At 42.0% G+C, this 26,957-nt stretch overlaps 2 protein-coding genes across 2 annotated transcripts in view; both read left to right on the top strand.

Moving 5' to 3' along the window:
* Positions 1-326: 326 nt before the first annotated feature.
* Positions 327-14,365, top strand: LOC130482448 (zinc finger protein 420-like; the record flags this gene model as incomplete). Its single annotated transcript, XM_056855203.1, has 5 exons — positions 327-341; positions 1,965-2,091; positions 2,518-2,610; positions 13,185-13,562; positions 13,713-14,365. Coding segments are annotated over exons 1-5 (1,266 nt in total), but the record flags the coding sequence as incomplete, so codon positions are not given.
* Positions 14,366-17,386: 3,021 nt separating this feature from the next.
* The window catches only part of LOC130482533 (zinc finger protein 420-like), a 30,988-nt gene continuing 21,417 nt past the window's right edge, over positions 17,387-26,957 (top strand). The window contains exons 1-3 of the mRNA XM_056855326.1: positions 17,387-17,516; positions 18,505-18,647; positions 23,855-23,945. Coding sequence (XP_056711304.1) covers positions 17,387-17,516; positions 18,505-18,647; positions 23,855-23,945 — 364 coding nt within the window. The remainder of the gene's footprint in view (positions 17,517-18,504; positions 18,648-23,854; positions 23,946-26,957) is intronic.

Raw genomic sequence — 26,957 nt, forward strand, 5'->3', positions numbered from 1 at the left:
TTCACTGTTTACTGCAGTAAAGTGGTGTCATCTGCCTATCTCAAATTGTTAATGTTCCTTCCTCTAATTTTCACTCCCCCTGCATCTAAATATAATCCAGCTTTCCTTATGATATGCTATACATTTCAATTGAAGAGATAGAAAGGCAAAATACATCCTTGTCTGATACCTTTGCCAGTTGGAAGCTATCTTTCTCTTCCTCCCCTCAGCTGTTGACTCCTGGTTTCCTACCCTCATTTTTTCTCTTCATCCCAGACAGCAGAGAAAAGACACCCTTGATGCCTCCTCCTCCTCCTCCTGTGTGTAATGAAAGGAAAAGAAGCACCATGCAGCAAGCTCAGGTAAGCAGTGTGTGTGTGTGTGTGTGTGTGTGTGTGTGTGTGTGTGTGTAATCACTGGGGAGATGTGCAGTGGAAGGAAGGAATGCCTCCTTGTTTCCAAGACTCAGAGGATCAGGTTCATGGCCCTGTGTTCTGGCACTGCACGATGTCAAGTCTGCCCACTGGGGAGGCAGAAAAGTGGTCCCCCCCGTCTAGGATGGTGTGTGTAGAGAAGCCCAGGCAGAGCCTATGGAACAGTACCGGCCTCTGGAGAAAATGGCTGCTTTGGAGGGTGGACTCAATGCCATTATAGCCTCTTGAGCTCCCTCCCCTCCCAAACCCCACCCTCCCATGGATCCACCCCAAAAATCTCCAGGTATTTCCCAATTAGGAGTTGGCAACCCTACTGTGTGCTGTTCTTCCAGTATTAATTTACTGTCTCCGGCTTCTTGGCTTTTCCTCCCTTAGACCATTTTTTCAGTGATGTAAAGAAATGCTTTCTTCTTCCTCTTCCTCCTCTTCCTCCTTTTCTTCCTCCTCTTCTTCCTCCTCCTCCTCTTCTTCTTCCTCTTCTTCTTCCTCTTCCTCCTCTTCTTCCAGATTAACCCTAGATTAACATGGATACATATTATTAAAATCATGAACACGTGACATCCCCGTGGGGCTCTTCTGTCTTGCCCTTTCTTCTAGTCTGCCACTATTAATTTACTGTCTCAGTTTTTTGCTGTTCTCCCATGGGCCAACTTTCCAGTCATGTAAAGAAATGTTTTCTCCTTCTTCTTGCAGGGCGGGGTGTCCTTTGAGGAGGTTGCCCACTCCCCCTCTCAGGGGGAGTGGGCCCTGCTGCACCCAGCACAAAGAGTTCTGTACAAGGAAGTCATGCTGGAGAGTTGCTCCGGAGTTGCTCCTGCTCCGCATGGTCGGGGCCGGATTCTACAGCCAGCTCCTGCTACCTCCGCCTGCAGGGATGAAATGAGGACACACTGGCTAAGAACTCGCCCCTCCCCCTGCGCTCATGCTGGCCTTGTTCCTTTAACCCATTATCGCCACTTCCGCCGCCAGCCCTCTTGTAGTACAGAGGGAATATGTTTCTCCACCGCCTGGGTGAGAAAGGGTTAACACAGTTTCTTGGGCAGTCCTAGCAGCTTCATAGCTAACGACTCTTCTGCAAGGGGGGAAAAGGTTCCCTTTCTCAGCAAAGCAAATTCACAACCACCTTGAATAGAGGCTGTTCCTGTCCGCGGGAGGGGACAGATCGCCAGTCATAGATCCTTCTGAGCTAGAGATCTCCCAGGACCCACGAAGGGCCAGACCAAATGATTTCGCGGGCCTTAAACAGCCCCCGGGCCTGACTTTCCCCACCCCTGTTTAACGGTGATAACTCACTCACAGAGCTGTCTCAGCCTTTTCTCATTCTGCTCAGACCCCAACTGAGGAGAAACCAAAAGTGGGTGTTAGACTTGCCTCTTTCCTGGCTCCTCCCAGGAACTTCAACATAACTGTTTTCCCCATATTGCTGCTTTTGTTATGGTTCTGATCAAACTACATAAGAATACAGAAAATGTACTATGTCTGTTTTTTGCTTTTCCCCTATGGGGCAACTTTCCAGTGATGTAAAGAAATGCTTCCTCCTCCTTCTTGCAGGGCGGGGTATCCTTTGAGGAGGTGGCTGTGTATTTCACCCAGGGGGAGTGGGCCTTGCTGCACCCAGCCCAAAGAGTTCTGTACAAGGAAGTCATGCTGGAGAATTTTGGGAACGTGGCGTCTCTGGGTGAGGATCTTTTCCCCCTGGGCTGTCCCCTTCTTGCTGCAGGGAGTGACTGTAACCTTGACAACATGAGAGGGCATAAGAAGCAGTGCCAAGGGATTCCTGGTCTGGAGAAGGAGGGGTGGTGTAAGGAGGGGCTTCCTTCCAGTCTGGGCCTTGCATTGCCTGGGCTGAGATGTCGCTGTGGAGGGAACTCTGCTGGCTTCTCTGCCCCCTACTTAGTTCTTAGCTGGCATTTCAGTCAGACCTGAGTAGAGAATAGGGAGAGAGCCTCCAGTGCTGGATGGATGATTCTTGGCCCCATACTGTACTCCACTCCACCCCTCTTAGTTACCTGTATTTTTGAAGGGACAGAGTTAATCTGGTTTGGATTTGCTGAATCTATGTGCACGAAGCAGACCTAATTGTTTGCTTTTTTCTGATAAAAAGGAACCAAGATGGTCAAACCTGGCCTCATATCCCAGCTGGAAGAGGAGGAAAAGCTGTTTCTCCTGAGCTCTGATGAAGAGGAGGGACTGGCAGGTAGCTACTTAGATATCTGTCTTAGGACTGGGTGTTGACTGTGCTTCCTTCTAAGGGCAGGTGGATTTATATGGCCTTATTTATCCTTGCAGTTAGAGTTTCTCCTCCAATGAGCTTGGACGAGTAGTGAAGGCTGAAATGATGCCTGTAGATCTTGAATCTACAAAAATAGGTGACTTCTTCTCCCAACTCAGATCACTTATGCTAAGTCCAGCCAAGTATTGTCCTCTCTGAGAGACAGGGACTCTCTGGCAAAGGTGTTTGACATCCCCGTTTATTCTGAGGTCTCTTTAACTGGACAGGACAGGCAGGGACATTGTGCCTGTAAAGCAAAGGATGTGGTTCACCACAGAGACATGACCCCAAGCAACCCCAGACAGCTGTCATATGAACTCATTTTACGTCCCCACTCCAGCCTAGAGCAGTGTTGCATGTGATTGTGAAGGATCTGGGGTCAACTGTATACTAATCCTGGCTTTCCCAGCATATTTTAAACCCTAGCCAGGATTTGTCTCTTCTGATTAAGATTCAGATTCAGATAGTTTATTTGCAGCCCTTGGCCAGATAAAACAAGATACATGGACTAAAATGGTCTTACCGACAAAGGTTTACAGTCCGAGTCTTAAGTCACTTAAAAAATTAAAAATAATAAAATAAAATAAAATAAAATAAATAACATCCGAGTTACATCTGCCATTTGGACTAAGGGAGTACTCTGTGGCAACAAATTGCAGCCATACAAAATTTTGCTACCTGAGAGGTGATTGAGGGATTATCTCCTTGTAGGAGCTTTTCTACCTTTTCTCTTTCCCTGACGGGTCCCATTCTCAGTATGAGGGGCTCAATAAACTTAGAGCAGGGTATAGTGTAATAGTTACAGTTCAGGAGAACATGTTCAGTGGTTTCTAAATCCCCGGATTTACAGGGGCATAATCTCTCTACCCTGGGTATCTTCTTGAATTTCCCCTCTAACATAGCAGAGGGTAAGGCTGCGCACCTAGCCAAGGTAAAAGCCCTCCTTTATTTGTTTATCTCTAGGTAACAGAGATAGGTTGCCTGTGCAAGGATAAATTTGGAGTGGGGGGGAGCCATAAATAGGGGCGCTCTTGCTAGATCTACTTGTCACTCAATATCTTTAACTCTTTGGTTTATAGTTGACTTAGCTTGATCCCACCCTAACTGAAGTAGTGCTATGGGGGTAAAACCCAGTTTATTTAGTTTGTCTTCAATGGCTAATATCCACTTAGACCTAAAGGTATCACAAAGAATCAGTGGAAGAAGACCCTTGGGGTTGAAATTAATTTTTAGCCATAGATAAAGCGAGGACAACCCTTGCCTCCACCTTCATCATGCCAGTTTCTAAATGGATCATAGCATTTGATACACATCTGGGCAATTGCAGGGCAGCTCTAAGAAACTTGGATTGCACTCGTTCCACGGGAATAAGACATGAGGGTGGAGAGTTGAGTTGTGTTCCATATAACATTTGTGCTAGGGTTTTCGCCTGAAATAGTTTAAGGGCGGCTGGAATATAATGTGCCCCTTTGGTCCGGAGAAAATTTATTATTGAACGGGCTGATCTTTCCCCTAAATTGGCAACATAGGTATTGTGGGCTAGCTTGGAGCCAGATGCCTGGATTGTCGTTCCAAGATATTTGAATTGGGTTACCTGTTCCAACCTTTGTCTCTTCTGATTAAGAGGCAAGTACCTTTTGTCTGAAGCAGCACACTGGAAGCTGGTTAAGGAACCCAACAAACATGCAGGAGGGGTCTTAGCGGGAAGGGGGTCTCCACAGCAGATTCCCCTAGTGTTGGGGGAGGGAGGGATAGGGACAGAGAAATCACGGGCCATAGTAGAGCAATAGGCAGTTTGGCCAGAGCCTATTCGGATGTAGTGCTTTCACTTGTGAGGTTGGGTTCACTCTTTGAATGTACTCCTGTCCCTTTAGAAGATTTTTAAAAAAATAAGTACAGAGCCCTAAATGAAGAGCCCCGTGGCGCAGAGTGGTAAGCTGCAGTACTGCAGTCCAGGCTTTGCTCACAACCTGAGTTCAATCCCAATGGAAGTCGGTTTCAGGTAGCTGGTTCAAGGTTGACTCAGTCTTCCATCCTTCTGAGGTTGGTAAAATGAGTACCCGGCTTGCTGGGGGTAAAGGGAAGATGACTGGGGAAGGCACTGGCAAACTACCCCGTAAACAAAGTCTGCCTAGTAAACATCGAGATACGACGTCACCCCATGGGTCAGGAATGACCCGGTGCTTGCACAGGGGACCTTTACCTTTATAGAGCCCTAATGACTCCAGTTTCAGCAAGTGAACTGTTTGTCGTATAGAGTATAGCACAGAAAACAAACAGTGGAACACCATAAGACTAAAATATGGGAGCATAGGAAAACCAAATATGTAAAAAAAAAAAAAGTCAATCATCAATCAATCAATCAAATTTATTTATGTTGTGGTCACAGATCTTAACAACAGGCTTATTGTTTATATTAAAATAATCCCAGTTGCCGCCTTCATGTGTTAGCTGATCCCCTTGATGGTAGCTTTTGACTTCCTTCTCAAAACACTGCTATGCCTGGAAGTCCACCTCCCCCCCGCAAGAAAGCTGCCCACCTTCTTAAACCCTGTGTGTTTACTTCCCATAAATCCCAGGGCAGGAAATGCCTTGGTTTCACCATTTGTTTTTGTTTCTTTATAAATTTTTATTGCTTTTTTATAATTAAACAAAAAATAAACAACAATCATACTACAATACAAACAGCAAAAAATAACATAAAATAAAATTAAAAAACAAAAAATATAACATCACACAAAGAGCACTATTACATCCAGATCCAGTACAGATAAATTGTGTATTTTCTAATATATAGTGCCCAAACCTCCACCACCCACCGCTGTGCCCTCCACCCTTGGACTTCCGGAGGGGTGTTATGACAGTATTTAAAAATCTATTATTATATTTGTTTATTAAAAACACATTATTCTATAATTCATTAACTATACGTGTAAAATCCGTTTTTGCCAATTTATCCCAATATGCAGCGGCCTTTGACCATATTTTTTTAAATTCATCCATATCTTTACCACGTAAAGAATCTGTAAGTTTGGCCATCCGCATATACATCCATAACTTTTCTCTCCAATCTTTAATTGAAGGTTTATTTATTTGCTTCCAGTTCTTAGCAATTACAATTCTAGCTGCAGCAAAACTATATTGGCATATGACTCTTGTCACCTTTATCTAAATTTTTTTTAGGAATACCCAGTAAACAAAAGGCCGGATCTTTTTATTTTTGGACTGATCAAATTATTAGTTTCCTTTAAAACTAATCTCCAAAACTTTTTAATTTTTTTACAGAACCACCAGACATGCATAAATGTACCTATATCCATTCCACATTTCCAACAAAGACCCTCATCCTCTTTTTTCATTTTACTTAATAATACTGGGGTTATATACCATCTGTAAAACATTTTATATAAATTTTCTCGTATTTCATTAGTAATGGTAAATTTAAATTCCCATATTTCCAAATCTATATTATAACCTAATTCCCTCATCCATTTCACCATCACTGGTTTAATACTTTCTTGTTCCAAATTCATTTCTGTCAGTAATTTATAAATCCTTCCTATCAATCCTTTATTTCCCTTAATTAACATAATTTCAAGTTTAGATTTGGTTTGATTAAACCCCATCCTAATATCCTTGTTAAATATATCCCTTACTTTATAGTACATAAACCAATCTTTAATTTGAAGCTCTTCTCTGGTTTTCAACATCCAGATCCCATTCTTATATTCTATCATTTCTTTGTATGTATTACTATCCAAATTTAAATGCACACCCCTTTTCATAGAAGCTTCTATGGGATTAATCCAACCAGGAGTTTTATTTTCCAAGAAACTTTTATATTTCTTCCATGTTTGTAATAAACTAATCCTAATAATATGGGAATTGAATTCTTTATTTACTTTCTCCTTTTCATACCATAGATATGCATGCCACCCAAATCGTAAGTTAAATCCCTCTAATTCCAATAATTTCGGATTCTCTAATAGAATCCAATTTTTTATCCAGGTGAAACAAGCTGCCTGATAATACATTCTCAAATCTGGTAGTCCCAATCCTCCTGTTTCTTTCAATTCCACTAAATTATTATACGCTATCCTATGTCTCTCTTTACCCCAAAGAAAATTTAAAATATCTTTCTTCCAATTTTTAAATATCTGTGCACCTTTCAATATTGGTAGATTTTGAAACAAAAAAACATCTTAGGTAATATCATCATTTTAATTACTGAGATTCGTCCCCACAGTGATAATGGTATTTTTTCCCAACTTTTTAAATCTTTTACTACCTGTTGCCATTGGTTTACATAATTATTTTGAAATAAGTTAAGATTATTATGTGATATCCATGTACCTAAATATTTAAGTTTATGTTCAATACTAAATCCTGTCTTTTTAATCAATATTTGTTGTTGTGAGAGAGTCATATTTTTAACCAATATCTTAGTTTTATTTTTATTAATTTTAAATCCTGAAAGCTGTCCATAAACCTCCATAATTTTATTCCATCTATCAATTTGCTCAACCTGATCCGTCAAAAAACACACAAGATCATCTGCATATGCTTTAACTTTATAGTGATTTCTCCCTAATCGTACCCCAATTACTTCATCAGTTTGTCTAAATTTTTTTAATAACAATTCTAATACCAAAATAAACAACAAAGGAGAGAGAGGACATCCTTGCCTGGTTCCCTTTTGAATTTCAATCTGTGGTGATACCATTCCATTTATCATCAAATTAGCAGTTTGATACGTATATACACTTTTTATGGCAGTCTGAAAGTTCTCCCCAAAGTCCATAAATTCTAATATCTTAAACATAAACTGCCAGTTCACATTATCAAACGCTTTTTCCGCATCCAAAAATACCATAGCTATCGGAGTTGTATCTTGTTCTGCATATTCTAAGAGGTCTATTACTACTCTTACATTCTGACTAATCAGTCTACCTGGTAAAAAACCTGCTTGAGCTTCATGTATTATTTGATTTAATACCCTTTTCAATCTAGCTGCTAAAATTGCAACAAATAATTTATAATCATTATTTAGTAACGAAATCGGTCTGTAATTTTTAACTTCCGATATATTGGAATTCACCTTAGGAATTAGTACTATGTTTGCTTGTTTCCATGTTTGAGGAATAGACCCATTTAACAAACAAGAATTCATCACATCTAGTAAGAAAGGGATTAGCTGGTCTTTAAATACTTTATAATAAAATGCAGTAAATCCATCAGGCCCGGAGATTTATTTAATTTACTTTTACCTATTACCTCTTTTAATTCTTCACTAGTTATTGGGGAATCCAGTAATTCTTTGTTTTCTTGAGTTATTTTTTCCCAATTTAAATGGTTAAGATATGCATCCATATCTATCTCTGATACTAAATTCTTTCTATACAAATTTGTATAGTATTCCACAAATGTTTCTATTATCTCATCCTTATCTCTGGTTATCTTACCCTTCCTTTTAATTTGAGATATTGGTACTTTTTTCTCCTTATGTTTGAGTTGCCATGCTAACATTTTACCCGGCTTATTAGCATGTTCAAAAAATCTTTGTTTATTAAAAATAATTTTCTATTCAATTTCATCCGATATTAAAAATTCATATTGATGCTGCCATTTTCTAATCTTATCAAGCTGTTCCTGTTTAGATGTTTTATCCTGAAGTTTTCTGAGTAATCGTTCTCCTTGTCTTATTTCATCCAAAATATTTGTTTTCTTTGCCTCTCTTTCCTTAAACCATCTTGTATTTTGTTGAATTAATACTCCTCTAATCACCACCTTACTGGCATCCCAAACAATATCTTCCCTAATACCCTTACCTAAATTTTCATTAAAATAATTCTGTATATCCACCTTTAATTTATCCACTATTTTACTATTTTTAACAGAAATTCATTTACTATCCAAGGTTTATATTTTCTATCCCCTATTTTAATTTTTACTGTTACCGCATTATGATCTGATAACACCTTAGGCAGAATCTCTGGATTCTCTGATCTGTTTATCAACCCTTTTGAAAGCCATAACGTATCTATCCTGGAATGTGTAAGATGTCTTGGAGAAAAAAAAGTGTATCCCTTCTTACTACCATTCCCCAGTCTCCAGACATGAAACATATCCCATTGATCTATAAGAGCATTAAAAATTCCAGGTAATTTACCTTCACTTTTTGCTTTTTTCCAGACCTATCAAGCTTAGGTACCATTACACCATTAAAGTCCCCCATCCATATCATTTTCTCTGTAGCATATTCAGCTAATATTATTGCTAAATTATCATAATTTTTTTTTTATTAGTATTAGGCGCATATATTCCAACCAATAATATCTTCTGTAACCCACTAGTTATTTCCACCAGCAACATTCTTCCTTCCTTGTCTGGATAAATAATTTTTGGTTCGAATGATAAAGGTAAATACATAGCTATTCCATTAGTTTTTTTTTTTCATTGCATGACGTAAAACGTTTACCCAACCTTAGATTTTCCAATCTTACTATGTCCTTCGGAACAATATGCGTTTCCTGTAGACAAATAACATTAGCTTTAGACTTTTGCAAGTGATGAAATACTTTCTTTCTTTTGTTAGGAGAGTTCAACCCATTAATATTCCAAGACAAAACCTGTAACATACTAAAATTCAGTTAGATCCTTTCTCTTTATAAAGCCAAAAATGTCAACCATATCCCATAGCCTCCCCCCCTCCCTCCCCCACAATTCCCCCCATTTTTAATTTGTCCCTGTTCAGCCTTCCTTGTCATCCGACAGAGATTCCTCTGGTGACTCTATTGGTAAACCTCCACCCCCAGTTGCTTCAGACGCCTTTTATTCTTCCGTAGATTCTTTAGCAGAAGGTTGTCTAGTTGGTTTAGCTGGTTTGAAGAGCTCTGCATCATATCTTCGCAAAAACTGTTCAGCCTTGTTAATGTCTGTGAACTTGAACCTCTTAGCCTTAAAAGTAAAAGAGATGCCTTGTGGAAATTCCCATCTGAATTGTATTCCACTTAGTCTTAAACGTTCCACAATCTCCATGAAATCTTTCCTGTTCCTCAGCAACCTTGCAGGAATTTCCTTCAATAATCTCAGAGGTTCATCTTCAACTTTAAGAGGTGACTTGTAGTGGCTGTTAAGGATAAGATCACGATGACTCCTTGAAAAAAGTTGAAGTAAGCAGTTCCTTGGTACTTTATTTTTAGTTGCATATGCAGAGTTAATTCTGTAAGCCGTCACAATCATCCCTTCAACTACTTCTTCTTCTTCCTGTAGATATTCTGCCAAAAGGCCTTTCAAATATCCCCACAAATCTATTCCTTCAATTTTTTTCTCTCAGCCCACGTATGCGAAGTGAAGATTCCTTGATCTTGAGTTCAAGCATTGCCATTTGGTCTTCTTGCTTCTCATCTCTCTCCCGCGAGACCTCTAATGACATCTCCAAGGTGTCTACCTTTTTCTTGATCTCTTTAGTCTCCTGTACAGTTTTAGAAAGTTTAGCTTCCACCTTGTCTTGTCTAACAGTCAGAGATGTAATTGTGTCTTGTAAAGCAGCTATTGCAACTGAATTCTGGGAAGTAGTGGCAGTATTTTGGCTCAGTTCCTGCTTCATTTCAGTGACATCTTGCTGAGTCTTAGTTAACAGTTCAAAAACAGAAGTAAGTGTCACTTCAGGTTTAACTTTAGGGGCCATCTTTGCAGTTATTGATGTGGTTGTTAAAGGCAAAGTTGATGAGGTTGTTGTAGATACAGAAGCTCTTCGTGGTGGAAGCTGTACCTGTAGCTTTGCTTCTTTGAGAAATTCTCTGGCGTGCTTCTCCTTTTCTTCCATTGATCTTGAAGGCTAAGCAGAGTCCAGTTTATAATCCACAAAAAAGAGGGGAAAAGAAAAGTGAGGGGGCAGAGTACTTACTTTAGTTCATCAGCTTAAAAAGAAAGTTAGATCAGATGAATCACTTCAGTTTGGAGAAAACACATTCACTATGACATATCAGTTGTTGTATTTCATGTCAATGTAGTTGTTTTCTTACTCTTCTTTTTTTATTAAGAGTCTTCCAATACTGAAAGTAATTTTTTAAATTGCATCAGTCCACTGGCAAAAGTCACTAGGAACGTCTTAATGAAGTTATAGATAGTTCGAAATTGTCTTCTTTGGTAACAACTCTGCCAAACACCCCAGTTTTAATTATAAGAATTTCTTTAAAAGTAAAAAACTTGCTTTTTGAAATCGGAGTCCTCAGCCGCTTCTCTCCAGCTTTTCCCTTTGATGATGGTGCCGGCTCCGCGGCAGCGCCCGCCAGAGCAACCGTCGCCGATTTCTCGGCGGCTATCGTTAAGATGACAGGGCAGCCACCGGCTCCCAAATCAGCATCCCCTCTTCCTCCGAGGGGTGCCGCTTGCCGATATTTTGGGGGCGGTTTTTTTGCCCCCGGGGCAGCGTTTAGCTGGAGCACAATCCTCGCACTGCTGGCGGGGGGGGGGCATCCGACCCGGAAGCCGGTTTCACCATTTGTTGAGCAATTAGGCCAGCATGCAAACTCTCCATTGCCTCTCAGCCAATCACTGTCCCAGTTAAAGGTTGTTCTCCATCAAATTGCCACAGGCTGCAGATTGGTTAATACCTTCCACTCTGTCACAGGACCAAAATTCTCAGCTCTCAGCTCAAACAGCCTCAGCGCAGCAGTAATGACCCATGCCTTGTGCTGGATACTGATATGCCTCTCTTACAGGCATTGGGAGGCAAACCTTTTCTCCCTCACAGACAGCCTCTTAACCTTAAATGACTTCTCACCCTTTCCCAAGGTGGACAGAGACTCTGGAACAGGGCCTGCAACAAACCAAGATGCCAGCTCTGACCTCATATTCATTCTGACCATGCAATTACTGGACCTAACAGTACCAGCCATACCATCTCAGGTTTATTCACTTGTTCATCTTCCAGCATTATATATTGCATCAAATGTCAGCAGTGCTTTTCCACTCTGTACTTCAGACAAACAGGTCAGTCCCTATTCAAAAGAATAAACGGACATAAATCTGACATTAAAAACCACAACCCTCTAAAGCTAGTGGCAGATTATTTTAATCTTCCAGGTTATTCATTTGCTGGCCTGAGAGTTGCAGGCGTTATACAAAGATGCTTCAAAGGGAGATTACAGTGTGAGATTGATGATTTAAGGATTCTTAACTTCACTACACATGGTAATTTTCTGCTCCATAGCATTTATCTAATCTAGCTACTTATCTAATCTAGCTACTTTATCTAATCTATCTTCTTACAATGTGCACTGTACCTCTGCATCTTGAGTTCCTTCTTTGCAACACCCTTCCCACACTGACTGGGATATAAGAGATCTCCATTCTGACTCGTATCTGACGAAGGGAGCATTCACTCTTGAATGCACATAGCCAGAAACTCATTGATTTCTAAGGTGGTACTGGATTTGAAACTAGGTATTTGTGGAAACTGTCATATCATGACACCAGGTTCCCCTTTCTTTCAGCAGGAGACATGTGGGAGACAGCAAATGAAGGAAAAGATCATCCCATGAGGGAGAAAGAGGATACATATTCAGACACGAAAGGCAAGGTTGAATATTATGATGCACTGTGGAAGGAGGAGGGAAAACACTCACCTAAAGGGAGAAATAATTCTAGTTTTTTACTGGATGATCACACTCTACAGCGAAAAATATACCAAGGAGACAAGAGGAATGAGCTCACTGAAAAATCAATTATTAAAATTCAACAGAACACCTGTAACAGAAAGAAAGTATATAAATGCCTGGAATATGGGAAAAGGTTCACTCAAAGAGGAAGCCTAACTTCGCATCAAAGAATTCACACAAGAATGAAATCATACAAATGTCTAGAGCATGGAAAAAGCTTGATGCAGAGGAGAAACCTTAATTCCCATCAACAAACTAACACAAGAGAGAGAAAGTATAAATGCCTGGAGTGTGAGAAAAGCTTCAGTTGCAGTGGAGATCTTACTTCCCATCAAAGAGTTCACACAGGGCAGAAACCATATAAATGCCTGGAGTGTGGGAAAAGCTTCAGTGATAATAGTAACCTTACTACTCATCAAAGAGTTCACACAGGGGAAAAACCATATAAATGCCTGGAGTGTGACAAAAGCTTCAGTGGGAGTGGAGCTCTTACTTCCCATCAAATTGTTCACACAGGGGAGAAACCATATCAGTGCCTGGATTGTGGCAAAAGCTTCAGTACCAGTGGATCTCTTACTTCTCATCAAAGGCTACACACAAGGGAGAAATCATATAATCATATAATTGCCTGGAGTGTGGGAAATGTTTCAGCTGGAATTCATACAGGAAAAAAACCATATGAATGTCTAGAGTGTGGGAAGAGCTTTAGTAACCATAGAAGCCTTACTGTCCATCAAGGAATTCACACAGGGAAGAAACCATATATATGCCTGGAGTGTGGGAAAAGTTACAGTCAGCAACACAACCTTACTTCCCATCAAAGAATTCACACAGGGGAGAAACTATATAAATGTCTGGATTGTGGAAAAAGCTTTTTCCAGAGTGGAAACCTTACTGTCCATCAAAGAATTCACACAGGGGAGAAACCATATAAATGCTTGGATTGTGGAAAAAGCTTTTTCCAGAGTGGAAACCTTACTGTCCATCAAAGAATTCACACAGGGGAGAAACCATATAAATGCCTGGAGTGTGGGAAAAGCTTCAGTTGGAATGACAGTCTTACTTCCCATCGAAGAATTCACACAGGAGAGAAACCATATCAATGCCTAGAGTGTGGGAAAAGCTTCATTGATAATCAAAACCTTACTCGTCATCAAAGAATTCATACAGGGGAGAAACCATATAAATGCCTGGAGTGTGGGAAAAGCTTCAGTGATAATCAAAACCTTACTCGTCATCAAAGAATTCATACAGGGGAGAAACCATATAAATGCCTGGAGTGTGAGAAAAGCTTCAGTTATAATTGTAACCTTACTACTCATCAAAGAATTCACACAGGGGAAAAACCATATAAATGTCTAGCATGTGGGAAGAGCTTCTGTGATAGTGGAAACCTCACTGTCCATCAAAGAATTCACACAGGGGAGAAACCATATAAATGCCTGGAGTGTGGGAAAAGTTACAGTCAGCAACACAACCTTACTGTCCATCGAAGAATTCACACAGGGGAGAAACCATATAAATGCTTGGATTGTGGGAAAAGCTTTTTCCAGAGTGGAAACCTTACTGTCCATCGAAGAATTCACACAGGGGAGAAACCATATAAATGCCCAGAGTGTGGGAAGAGCTTTAGTGACCGTGGAAGTCTTACTGTCCATCAAAGGATTCACACAGGGGAGAAACCATATAAATGCCTGGATTGTGGGAAAAGCTTCAGTGAAAATGGGAGTCTCACTGTCCATCAAAGAATTCACACAGGGGAGAAACCATATAAATGCCTGGAGTGTGGGAAAAGCTTCAGTGATAATCAAAAACTTACTCGTCATCAAAGAATTCATACAGGGGAGAAACCATATAAATGCCTGGAGTGTGAGAAAAGCTTCAGTTGTAATGGTAACCTTACTACCCATCAAAGAATTCACACAGGGGAAAAACCATATAAATGTCTAGCATGTGGGAAGAGCTTCTGTGTTAGTGGAAACCTCACTGTCCATCAAAGAATTCACACAGGGGAGAAACCATATAAATGCCTGGAGTGTGGGAAAAGTTACAGTCAGCAACACAACCTTACTTCCCATCGAAGAATTCACACTGGAGAAACTATATAAATGCTTGGATTGTGGAAAAAGCTTTTTCCATAGTGGAAACCTTACTGTCCATCGAAGAATTCACACAGGGGAGAAACCATATAAATGCCTGGAGTGTGGGAAGAGCTTTAGTGACCGTGGAAGTCTTACTGTCCATCAAAGGATTCACACAGGGGAGAAACCATATAAATGCCTGGATTGTGGGAAGAGCTTTAGGGACCGTGGCAGTTTTACTGTACATCAAAGGATTCTCACAGGAGAGAAACCATATAAATGCCTAGAGTGTGGGAAATGTTTTAGTAATAGTGGAAGCCTTAATTCTCATTGGAGAATTCACACAGGGGAGAAACCATAGAAATGTCGAACAGTGAGAATAGAAGCCTCACTGTCCATCAAAGAATTCACATTGGAGAAACCATATAAATACTGGAGTGTGGGAAAGGTTTCAGTCAGAATCACAGTCTTACTTCCCATCAAGTAATTCACAGAGGAGAGAAACCATATAAATGCCAGGAGTGTGGGGAAAGTAATCTCCCTACTTATCATCATAGGATTCATGATGTGGAGAAACTGTACAAATGAACTGACATACAGCTAGTTACCATGGTGATACCCACCAATCACAGAGTGGTGCCAATGCAGCCCCACCCCTAGACCACCTCTCCCTTAAGGAGGAAAGACCCAGCAACTCATATTCATAATAGGCTTGTGATGTGAATGACACTCCAGTGCATCCCACAGATGATTGTCACCATCCGCATGGGACATTGCATTCCTTGAGAATTACATGTGATCTCCAGACCACACAGACCAGTTTCCCTGCAACAAATGGCAGCTTCAGAGGGCATACCCTGTGGCTTCATATCTCCGCTGATCTACTTTCTCTCCCCCAAACTCAGCTCTCTCCAAACTCCATCCCCAGGTCTCTTAGAATTTCCAAAGTCAGAGCTGGCAAGCTTGGATGAGTCCCTGTCATGGGTCCATCAGGCAGTGGTACGGCAGATATGAGGGGGAATATAGGACAACACCCCCAATTGAATCTTAAATACACCTCCCCCTGTACTTCTCCAGGGAAGAGCAGTCCTGTGTCAAGTGGGACACATGGGGGTGGTCAGGGATGGTAGCTCAAAGACAAAGCCCACCCTTTCTAGCAACCCATCTGAGCTGCCTAAAGGTACTAAAATTATTCACACAGTTTTTGCCTGTATGGAAACAATGAACATACTTTATAAAGGAAAATTAATTTAAGTAGTCTAAAGTAGCTATCAGAAGGAGATTGAAATCAGAAGGAGTTTGAGACTGGGAAGGGCAGCCATGAAGGAGGTAGAAAATATTTTGGAGTGTAAAAATGTGTCAGTGGCCACCAAGACTAGGTTAATTCATGCCATTGTATTCCCTGTTACTATGTATGGGTGTGAAAGCTGGACAGTGAAGAAAGCTGATAGGAAGAAAATAGATTCCTATGAAATGTGGTGTTGGAGGAAAGTGTTACGGATTCTGTGGACTGCCAAAAAAACAAATCAGTGGGTTATAGATCAAGCCTGAACTGACCCGAGAAGCTAAAATGACTAAACTGGGGCTATCGTATTTTGGTCATGTCATGAGATGACAAGAGTCACTGGAAAAGACAGTCATGCTAGGAAAAGCTGAAGGCAGCAGGAAAAGAGGAAGACCCAACAAGAGATGGATTGACTCAATAAAGGAAGCCACAGCCTTCAGTTTGCAAGATCTGAGCAAGGTTGTCAAAGATAGGACATTTTGGAGGACTTTCATTCATAAGATCGCCATGAGTCGGAAGTGACTTGACGGCACTTAACACACACACAAAGTAGCTATGTTCTCTCCTGGATGCCCTAGGATAGCAGAGTCTCATCAGATCTTGGAAGCCAAGCAAGATCAGCCCTGGTTTGTATTTGGATGGGAGACAACTCAGAAAGTCTAGGGTTGCTACGCAGAGGCACTCAGTGGCAAACTGCCTCTGAATTTTTCTTCCCTTGAACCCCTTATGAGGTTGCCATAAGTCAGCTGTGGCTTGACAGCACTTTTCACCACCACCAAAGTAGTCTGCAGGAGAAAATCATATCTACAGAAGAGTCAGTGCAAGAGAATAATATACTTACATCTCTTCAGTTGTCAGAACCCTGAAGGATGACAGAGGATGGGACCTCTCTCTGATCAAAATGCAGAGCTCTTCTTCACTGTATCAGCCTGGACTGAAGTTTCAGTCCCTGAGTTGTTCCCTCAGCTTTTATACATTTTATCTATAGCGATGTGTCATACTGGCCTTTTCAAAATTGCTACATTTCAGATTCTCACTGGCATACTAATTGGTAGTGGTAAACTTGCAGTATAGATAGGTATCTGTCCACCCTTCTACATTCCCCTGAGGGGAGGAATATGGCTTCACACAGAAAAGCAATGCAATACACCAGGGATATAGAGATAATGAAGAAAAAGACTGTTGAGCCCTGGCTGGAAAAATCCACGTGATGGGGATGGGTGGGGAAAATGGAAAAAATAAATAAAAGCTAAACTAAACAATTAGACTCAAAGGACAGTCATTTGAGGGAAAAGAAAACAAGCCTGCAGCTTTTATCTTACAGGCAAAAATTAACCCAAACAAATTAAGATAAAACTAAAAAGAGTAAAATCACTTAGCAGAGCACAAGCTGTTAGCGACTGTCAAACTAGCACCAGAAACTGAAAATCTTTACAGTATGATCATTTATTTAGTGTCAGCCTAGATATGCACTATATGACATCTGAATTTTTTTTAAAAAAATACAGAAATAAGTTAAAAGCATTTTAACTTTTAAAACATTTTTCATTCATTAAGAATTTTATGGCTACTTACAATCCAAGTTGTTGTTGTTATGCTAGATTTAGGAATGTATAAGAATACACCCTGGGAGTGTTGTTAAAATATTTCTGTGGAAGCACCATCCCAGGATGCCAGCGAGGCCTTCCACCAGCCTCCCACCTGGCGTTCTGGGGGGCATTATGGTGTCCCCGGGGGTGTTCCGGGAGGAGGAGCTGCCTGTAGGCAGCTTCCTCTCCTTTTTCATCCCTGGATATCCTGGTGGGGAGGAGTGAGGCTGCGCCAGCTTTTTTGCTGGCACAGCCTCACCTTTCTCTATGGGGGAAAAAGCCCCATTTAAAATGTAAAAAGCCTTTTAAGGCTTTTAAAATATTTTTGGCAGCTGGGAAACCAGTGTGGAGGTGGTGCAATGGCGCCTCCACGCTGTCCCCGGCTGCCAAAAGCTCAGGAACGTACTGTTAGCCCTGTAGCTGAACAATTTTTTTAAAATCAAATAAATAATTAAATAAAACAAACAGCAGTGCACCCTTGAATTACTGAGTTAACACAGAAAACAAAAAATCAATGAAAAGCCAATCAATTTCCTCATTCAAACCCTTTGGTGCAAGAGTACCAAGAGTGTAGATCCTAAATTTCCCTCTTCTTTAAAGTTTCTGTTGTTGAGATTGTTCCACAATCCAGAAGCGAAGGTCTTTTTCAGTATTAGTGCAGGTGGTGAAATGATGAACAGTGATGTCATCTTCCTAGTTCTAATAAAGCTCCTGTGCTCACAAATCCTCACCGTAAGAATCATAGAGTTGTAAGGGGCCATATAGGCCATCTAATCCAACCCCTTGCTCAATGCAGGTTCAGCCTAGAGCAGGGGTGGGGAACCTTTTTTTCTGCCAAGGGCCATTTGGATATTTATAACATCATTTGAGGGCCATAAAAATTATCAACTTAAAAATTAGCCTGCTATATTTACTATATTTATTTACAGCAGGCAAGTAATTGCAGTATGCAGAGATGTGGCAGTAATTAGCAGATGTAGACCTCTAGGACTAAGTATGCCTCTCAAAACAGGAAGATGATACCACGTTAGTTGATGCAAGAGAATTCCTGAGAGTGGAAGCTTTGATCTATTGACCTCTGAAAATTGCTGTAGTATCAGGGCGGGAGACCTGCCGGTGAGCAGACAGTGGTTCCCCTCTGCATGGGAAGGGGAGGCAGGCGTCCATCCAGTTTTAGGATACAGGTTTGCTGGCTGCAGGTGCAGCAAGTGTCCCCCAGTGGCAGCGGCTGTTTCCCCGGCGCTTTCTTTACACCCCCTCCCCCTGCCTGGTGCGCAAGAGATTTCAGGAGCTCCCTTACAAAGTGGCACCTCTGAAGGCTTGCTGCTCGGTGTGGAAAGAGGTAAGGAGGTTTCTTTAAGGCCGACCTGCCGAAGCACGGCAGGCGTACTGGGTGGCCAGCAGCCGGGCCACCTTAAGAGGGGAAGTGGGCTGAGAGCGCAAGAAGCAACCTGAGCAAAGCTGTTTGACTCGTTTCCTGTTGCTACAGAGAAACGTCCGTTTGTGCATGGGAGGTTTTGCCTTGGATTTGCTGCTCTCTAGATGTTTGCTTTGACCAAACGACTTTGCGGGCCTTAAATGGTACGTGGGTCGGACATTCCCCACCCCTGGCCTAGAGCATCCCTGACAAGTATTTATCCAGCCTCTGCTTAAAGACTGCTTGTGAGGCGGAGTTCACCACCACCAGAAGAAGAGTTGGTTTCTATATGCTGACTTTCTCTACCACTTAAGGCAGACTCAAACTGGCTTACAATCACCTTCCCTTCCTCTCCCCTCAACTGACACCCTGTGAGGTAGGTGGGGTTAGACAGCTCTAAGAGCCGTGACTAACCCAAGGTCACCCAGCTGGCTTCATGTGAGGGAGGAGGGAAACAAATCCACGTCACCAGATTAGATTAGCCTCCGCCGCTCATGTGGAGTAGTGGGGAATCAAACCCTGTTCTCCAGGTCAGAGTCCACTGCTCCAAGCCACCGCTCTTAACCACTACAACACTCTGGCTTGTAACTGGTCTTGTAGACATGGCTACATATATCAAATTGGTTGGACATTGTACTACATATATTATGCCACTGGAGTTACAATTGACAAAAGAATTAATATAAAAAATCCTGTCTCTAGTTGGATTCTGAAAAGTCTTCTAACAGAATAAGCACAAACAACAATGTTCACATGGGAAGTTCCCTTTTAGCAATGCCCTCCCATCAATAGTTGTTATCCTAATAGTAGGGTCTTTTAATTTGCTATTGCCCAGCATATCCTTAAGGTTTCTGTATCGTTTGAAAGTAAAGAGAGGGGGAAAGCTACACCTTGGGATACCTGATAAAAAGTATTTTTAAAAAGTACCTGATAAAATATCTGATAAAAGTACCTGATAAAAATATTTTTATATTATACTCTTGACTCTGTTGTAGACACTATTCTATATTAAGGTATAGCCATCCTATCATTATTTTGTTTTTGTTTTTTTGCCTTGGGTCTTAACAAAGATGATCTTGGGGTGATGGAGGCTCTGTGGAAAGCTTGTTTCAAAATTTTGGATGGATATTTCCTATCTGAAAATTGACTGATCAAAACCTGGGTTTGTCTGCAAAAGGCTGTGGACTGACTTCCTTCTCTTGTAACCATCACCTTCTCTATAAAAAGTGGCATGTAATGGTCTAATCCGGCTCGTGGCCTTCAGTCAGAGAAGGTCTTGCATTGGGTGAATATATCTTGTGTGCCGGGCTTTCCATTTTTCATATTGTTCTGCTAATCAGCGGAAAACCTGATTTGTGTTAATCTTAGAGAATTGTAATGCTTATATATTTAGCTAAGTTTGAGAAATATTGCGAGACCTGATTTTTATCACATGCATTTTTTCTGTACTTGTGGGATTTTTAGTTTAAATAAAATCATTAACTCCAAGAAATTCTCTCTTTGTTCTGGGCAAAGATCTGACGTCTGAGCTCTAATATTTGACCAAATATCTAATGTCTGACAAATAATATTTCATTGCGCTACAAGAGGTAAGTCTTTCTCCAAGTGTTTGTCTTGAACAGATCTAGTGGGGGATTCCGCAGCTGAGTTCAGCTAATGAGGCTTTTACATTCCCAAGAGCTAAGTGCAGTGCACATCCATAGAGCGGTTGCAAATTAAATAATTAAATCCAACCCCTTTGGAGAGATCTGTCTCCAGCTGGCGTCTGCCTACGGTCGGGCCTCAGCAAGTCAATGCGTTCCTGGCAATAACTTTCCTCCAGACGATGCAGCGAGGTAAAAGTTTATTTCAGAAGAACACAGCGATTTCAGCAGGTCAAAAGACTTAAGGCTAGCATACAGGTATGGGGGAATATTGAAACATATATAGGGTGGATACAATGGGGTTGATTGGATTATTGGAAACAAAGACACAATACCGAAGCTAACTACCGGTAAAGACTTGAGCAAAAGTATTCAGTTTTAAATGCGTGTGTTAAGTGGCTGATCTTCCCGGGCTCCCAGCATTGTTCTGCGGGACCCGGTATCAGATCAGCCATTACCGGGGCGGGTCTCCATTGAGCTGCAGATCTTGGGTAGGAGACCAGGTGCAAACGGGGAGGGATGGAATGCAAAAGGACTCCATTTTGTCCATGGGGGAAACCATCTTGTTTCTATCCGGGGCCGGCTGAGAGCCTATCTGACACCTACAGAGCTGCTCCTTTTCTTTTGCCGCAATGGCAGGAGTCAAGCAGGGCTACCAACAGTCATCAAAGCCCATGATCCAAAGTCGTGTCTAATTTTGTAATTTTACGTACGCAGATATATGTGTAGCAATATACTACACATCTGATGAAGTGGGCTGTACTTCACAAAACTCTCAGGTGACAATAAATTTTTAGTAAGCAAATCAGTAAGAAGTCTATTTAAGTTTACCCTTGTACCTTTAGCTAACACAAAAGCAGAGGCAAATTGATTATGCTGTGGTGCTAGATGAGAAGTGCTGGATCATTGGGATTGATTTAACTGACTGAAAAGATTATTTCATTTCTCATAAAATGAAGCTAAATGTCTACAGTGGTGAAGTAGTGCTTACAGAGGGATATTAGAGGTCCTACCAATACAACAGCAACCCTCTGCTTGAACAGTAGTGTTAAAATGTAATTAAATCTAACCGGGGTGGGGGAAGAAGGAGTTTGAACTTCTATTCCATGTGTGTAACCACTAATACACATTAACATTCCATTACCATACATGTAAAGGGTGGGGAGCATGTTAGTGCACAAACACCTGGTTTCTTTAGATGAAACAAAATCCTCTGGGCCAGATGAATTGCACCCAAGGGTACTCAAAGAGCTTGCAGATGTAATTTCGGAACCTCTGTCCATTATTTTTGAAAAGTCTTGGCAAGCAGGTGAGGTGCCTGAAGATTGGAGGCGGGCAAATGTTGTCCCCATCTTCAAGAAGGGGAAAAAGGAGGATCCGGGTAACTACCGACCCATCAGCTTGACTTCTATACCAGGAAAAGTGTTCGAACAAATCATCAAACAGTCAGTCCTTGAGCATTTAGAAAGGATGGATCTGATCACTAGGAGCCAGCATGGGTTTCTCAAGAATAAGTTAAGTCAGACTAATCTTATCTCCTTTTTTTGAGAAAGTTACTACCTTGCTGGATCAGGGGAATGCTGTAGACATAGTTTATCTAGATTTCAGTAAGGCTTTTGATAAGGTTCCACATAGTATTGTAGTTGACAAATTGGGAAAATGTGGGTTAGATCCTATTATTGTTAGATGGACCTGCAACTGGTTGACAGATCGTACCCAAAGAGTGCTAGTTAATGGTTCCTCGTCCACTTGGAGAGAAGTGACTAGTGGAGTTCCTCAGGGATCTGTGTTGGGCCCTGTGTTGTTCCAACATCTTTATAAATGATTTGGATGAAGGAATAGAAGGGATGCTTATTAAATTTGCAGATGATACTAAATTCGGAGGGGTAGCACATATGGTAGAAGACAAAGCCAAGATGCAGGATGATCTTGACAGGCTGGAGGAATGGGCTAGTACTAATAAAATGCACTTCAACAAAGACAAATGTAAAGTTCTGCATTTAGGTAGGAAAAATCAAATGCATAATTATAGGATGGGGGAGACTTCTTTTAGCAGTAGTGTGTGTGAAAAGGATCTTGGGGTCTTAGTAGACCAAACACTGAACATGAGTCAGCAGTGTGATGCTGTAACTAAAAAGGCAAATGCAGTCTTGGGCTGCATCAACAGAAGTATAGTGTCCAGATCACGCGAAATGATGGTATCGCTTTTCTCTGCTCTGGTTAGACCTCAACTAGACAACTGTGTTCAATTTTGGGCACCACAATTTAAGAAAGATGTAGACAAGCTGGAACGGGTCCAGAGAAGGGCAACAAAAATGGTGAGGGGTCTGCTCGAGAAGGTCGGACCAGAACCAACAGGTTGAAATTAAAAGATTTTCCGTCTAGGCATTAGGAAGAATTTTCTAACAGTTAAAGCGGTTCCTCAGTGGAACAGGCTTCCTCAGAAGGTGGTAAGCTCTCCTTCCCCGGAGGTTTTTAAGAAGAGGTTAGATAGCCATCTGTCAGCAATGCTGATTCTGTGACCTTAGGCAGATGATGAGAGGGAGGGCATCTTGGCCATCTTCGGTTCACTAGGGGTGTGGAGGGGGGAGGTAGTTGTGAATTTCCTGCATTGTACAGGGGGTTGGACTTGGTGGCCCTGGTGGTCCCTTCCAACTGTATGATTCTATGATTCTATGATCCTTTTACTAGTTTGATAGATCGTGGGGACATATTAACTCCCCACCACCTCTTCTGTTCATAATATTAACAAGGGTTTGCTGCTGTACTATCATGAGGAGTACACTGATAATTGCCAACCAGACATGAGAAGGAATTGAGACCAAGACTGACAAATAAGGGGGGGAATTAAAAGGAGGGGGGGAGAAATGAAGGCATATCATAAAAGGAAGAGAACAAAAGAAGGAAGAAGAAAATTGTGGAAACGAGGGAGAGTACTTAAGAGGAATGGTTTCCTTTTCAACAGCACACTCACAGGGCTTCCCTTCTGCAAGATCTGGCTCGGCAGAGAAAATGACAGAGCTAGATAGAAGGAAAAGAAGAGAGAAACAGTCTGCTGGAAACAAATACCTTGTTAGGAGGCTGCATCCTGGCAATGACTGTATTGGCCATGAGCTGTGCTGGCTAGTCTCGCCTTGCTCCTAAGCTGGCTTGATTGATGGGTTTAGCAGGATCTGATAAGCAAGGGTTTCCCTCAGCTTCCTAATAAACATTGCAGAAAGGCCAAGCCAGCAGAATCAGAGCAACTCCTATTTACTGAGCTGTGCCTTCCCTGCGCTATAGAACTGCATTGGGGGGGGGGGGGAATCAGAGGCATTCCGAATGCACCGTGACACTGGCTTCAGGGGTCCTCCAGCTGAATTGGGCCCTGGGAATTTTGTCCCCTTAGCTCCCTCCTCTTGGCCTCCAGAAACTTTGTCCCCTCCCACCAAAACCATGTTAAGCTGCAAGGGCTCAAAACACATCTCTGGTGGCTCCCTTTTGTTTCAGAGAAAGCTTGAATTGCTGGGCTTAACAAGAATCCTTGAATATGACCTCATCCCAGGTCCCCTGAGACCCCAGAAGAAGATGGTTCCAACAGGTTAGACTCTGGTCTTTTAAACATTATCACAAATCCAAACGTTAACCCAAAGCAAATCCAAACACACCAGAGATCTTGTGTCCTCTCTACAAACAGGTCAGTCTCTTAGACAAAGATTAAATGGACATAAGTCTGACATCAGAAACCACAATATTCAAAAACCAGTGGGTGAACATTTCAACCTTCCAGGACATTGTTGCAGATTTAAGAGTAGCAGTTCTCTTACAAAGGAATTTTAAAGGGAGATTGGAAAGAGAAACTGCTGAATTACAGTTGATATTCAAACTAAAGTCAATGCATTTACCTGGGCTGAATAAAGACCTTGCATTCATGGCCCATTACCAATACTGATTTCTCCACACCCATCTCTCCCCTGGACATCACAGACTCTTCTGCATATCACACCTAATCCCATCAAGCCTGCTATTCACATTTACATACTGTTCCTCTATTTAAAGACCGATGGATTCACATTCTAGCTGTATCTGAAGAAGTGAGCTGTGGCTCACGAAAGCTCATACCCTACCAGAAAATATTTTTGTTAGTCTTTAAGGTGCTACTGGACTCTTGCCCTTTTTGACTACTGTATTTTATTTGTTTGTTTGTTTAGTTGGTTTTGTCTCTCACCCTCACTCCCCGGCCAATGCTTTAGTAAAAGCTTATGTGTGGAAATGAGTCACTGAAACTTTTATTGGCATGGAGGCAGGAAAAGGGGAAGACCCAACATGAGATGGATTGACTCAGTAAAAGACCTGGGCAAGGCTATTTTCAATAGGACACTTTGGAGGTAATTAATTCATAGGGTCACTATAAGTCAGAAGGGACTTGACGCCACTTAACACACAGGTAAATAAGATCCCATGGGAGCCAGTGTGGTGTAGGGGTTAAGATGTCAGACTAGGAGCTGAGAAACCCAGGTTCGAATTCCCACTCTCCCTTGGAAACTTGCTGTGTGACCTTGGGCCAGTCACACACTCTCAGCCTTGACCCTGGCAAGTAAAAAGCGGCTCCTCATTGCAACAGGCTTCCTGGGGAGGTGGTGGGCTCTCCTTCTTTGTAGGTTTTGAAGCAGAGCCTAGATGGCCATCTGTCAGCAATGCTGATTCTGTGAACTTAGGCAGATGATGAGAGGGAGAGCAGGAAGGGTTGTGTCAGTATTTGGTTCTCGTGGCCCTTTCTTACACGGCCAGGATCTGATTGCCACTTAGGGGTCAGGAAGCAATTTTCCTCCAGGCCAGATTGCCCAGGGATCCTGGAGGTTTTTTGTTTGTTTGTTTGTTTTTTGCCATGTTTTGGGCATGGAGTAGGGTCACTGGCGTTGGGTGGGGGAGGAAGTTGACAATGTCTTACATTGTGCAGGGGCTTGGACTAGATGACCCTGGCGGTCTCTTCCAACTCTGTGGTTCTAAGTATTTGGATGGGAGACCAAGGATTTCCAGGGTTGTGACATGGAGGCAGCAATGGGAAACCACCTCTGAACGTCTCTTGCCTTCAAAACCCTAGAAGACAGAAGAACCAATTTGTTTTTTGCCACATCACTATTCTCCATTTTGTGTGTTTAGAATTTAAAGGTAAAGGCCCCCTGTGCAAGCACTGGGTCATTCCTGACCCATGGGGTGACATCACATCCCGACATTTCCTAGGCAGACTTCGTTTACGGGGTGGTTTGCCAGTGCCTTCCCCAGTCATCCTCCCTTCACCCCAGCAAGCTGGGTACTCATTTGACCGACCTCAGAAGGAGGGAAGGCTGAGTTAACCTTGAGCCGGCTACCTGAAACCGACTTCCGTTGGGATCGAACTCAGGTCGTGAGGAGAGCTTTTCATTGCAGCACTGCAGCTTACCACTCTGTGCCTTGGGGCTCCTGTTTAGTATTTAGCACTCAATAATTTTCCATAAGGCCTAGCTCACTCTATTCTCACAAACACCTGCAGGTTGTTACGCCAATGGGCAGAGCCGTCAAGGTCACTAGCTCATACCATCCGAATCAGTTGAACCAGCACATGTGTGGGAAGATGGGAGGGGGATGAGAGCACTCTTCTCTCCTGAGAACATAATTCCAGCTCAAACTGGCTAAAACCATCTAGAGACTTCTCCTTCGAGTCCACCTTGATTGGGAGTTGTGCGTCATCTGACCCTGGTCCACTTTTCCACAACTCTGGCTATGCCTTATGGTGGTCACTCTTTCTTTAAGCTTCAATTTCTAGGGTTGCCGACCTCCAGGTACTAGCTGGAGATTTCCTGCTAATGCAACTGATCTCCAGACAATAGAGATCAGTTCACCAGGAGAAAATGGCTGCTTTGGCCATTGGACTATGGCATTGAAGTCCCTCCCCAAACTCCTCCCTCCTCAGGCTTTGCCCCAAAAACCTCCCACCGGTGACAAAGAAGGACCTGGCAACCGCTATTCAATTTCAGAATGTCACTCTGTTGCTTGAAACAACATCCTTATAGCTATGAAGATCAGCAACAATGTAACAACTTAGTAAGTATAATGTGGCCAGCTAGACTTTATTGTTTTCTTTGCCAGTTTGCCCATTTGACTATGTAACTTGTGTTTTAATCTACTTTTGAATCTTTTTCTATTAATAAACCTTTTTTGAGCTTTAAGGTTGTTGAGTTTCCCGGCCTAATACAGTGGTTTGGTTACTCCACTGGTACAAGACTAGGGCTCAGTCTTCACCGCCTTTATAGCTCACTGTAGCCAATCTGTGTCCTAGAGAGCAAGACCAGGCCATCAGCATATATATCAATGCAGGATGACCTTCTAAGCAAGGCGCATGGACAGAGATATCCTGCAGCACCGGTCCAAAATCATTCAGGTGTAAATTAAACGGATGGGGTGCTTTTCCATTCAAAGGCTGTTACCGCACTTGTATTCCCAGCGATGTATTAAGAGTCTGAAAATGTTATAAAAAATACTGTTCGCACTGTGTTTGGCCCCTTTGGCTGTGAAGATGTCTTCCAACCATTTATATTTGGTATAAATAACCATTTGGTATCCAAAAACCCTT

Source organism: Euleptes europaea, chromosome 1 (assembly GCF_029931775.1).
Source record: "Euleptes europaea isolate rEulEur1 chromosome 1, rEulEur1.hap1, whole genome shotgun sequence".
In the NCBI taxonomy this organism is placed as follows: Eukaryota; Metazoa; Chordata; class Lepidosauria; order Squamata; family Sphaerodactylidae; genus Euleptes; species Euleptes europaea.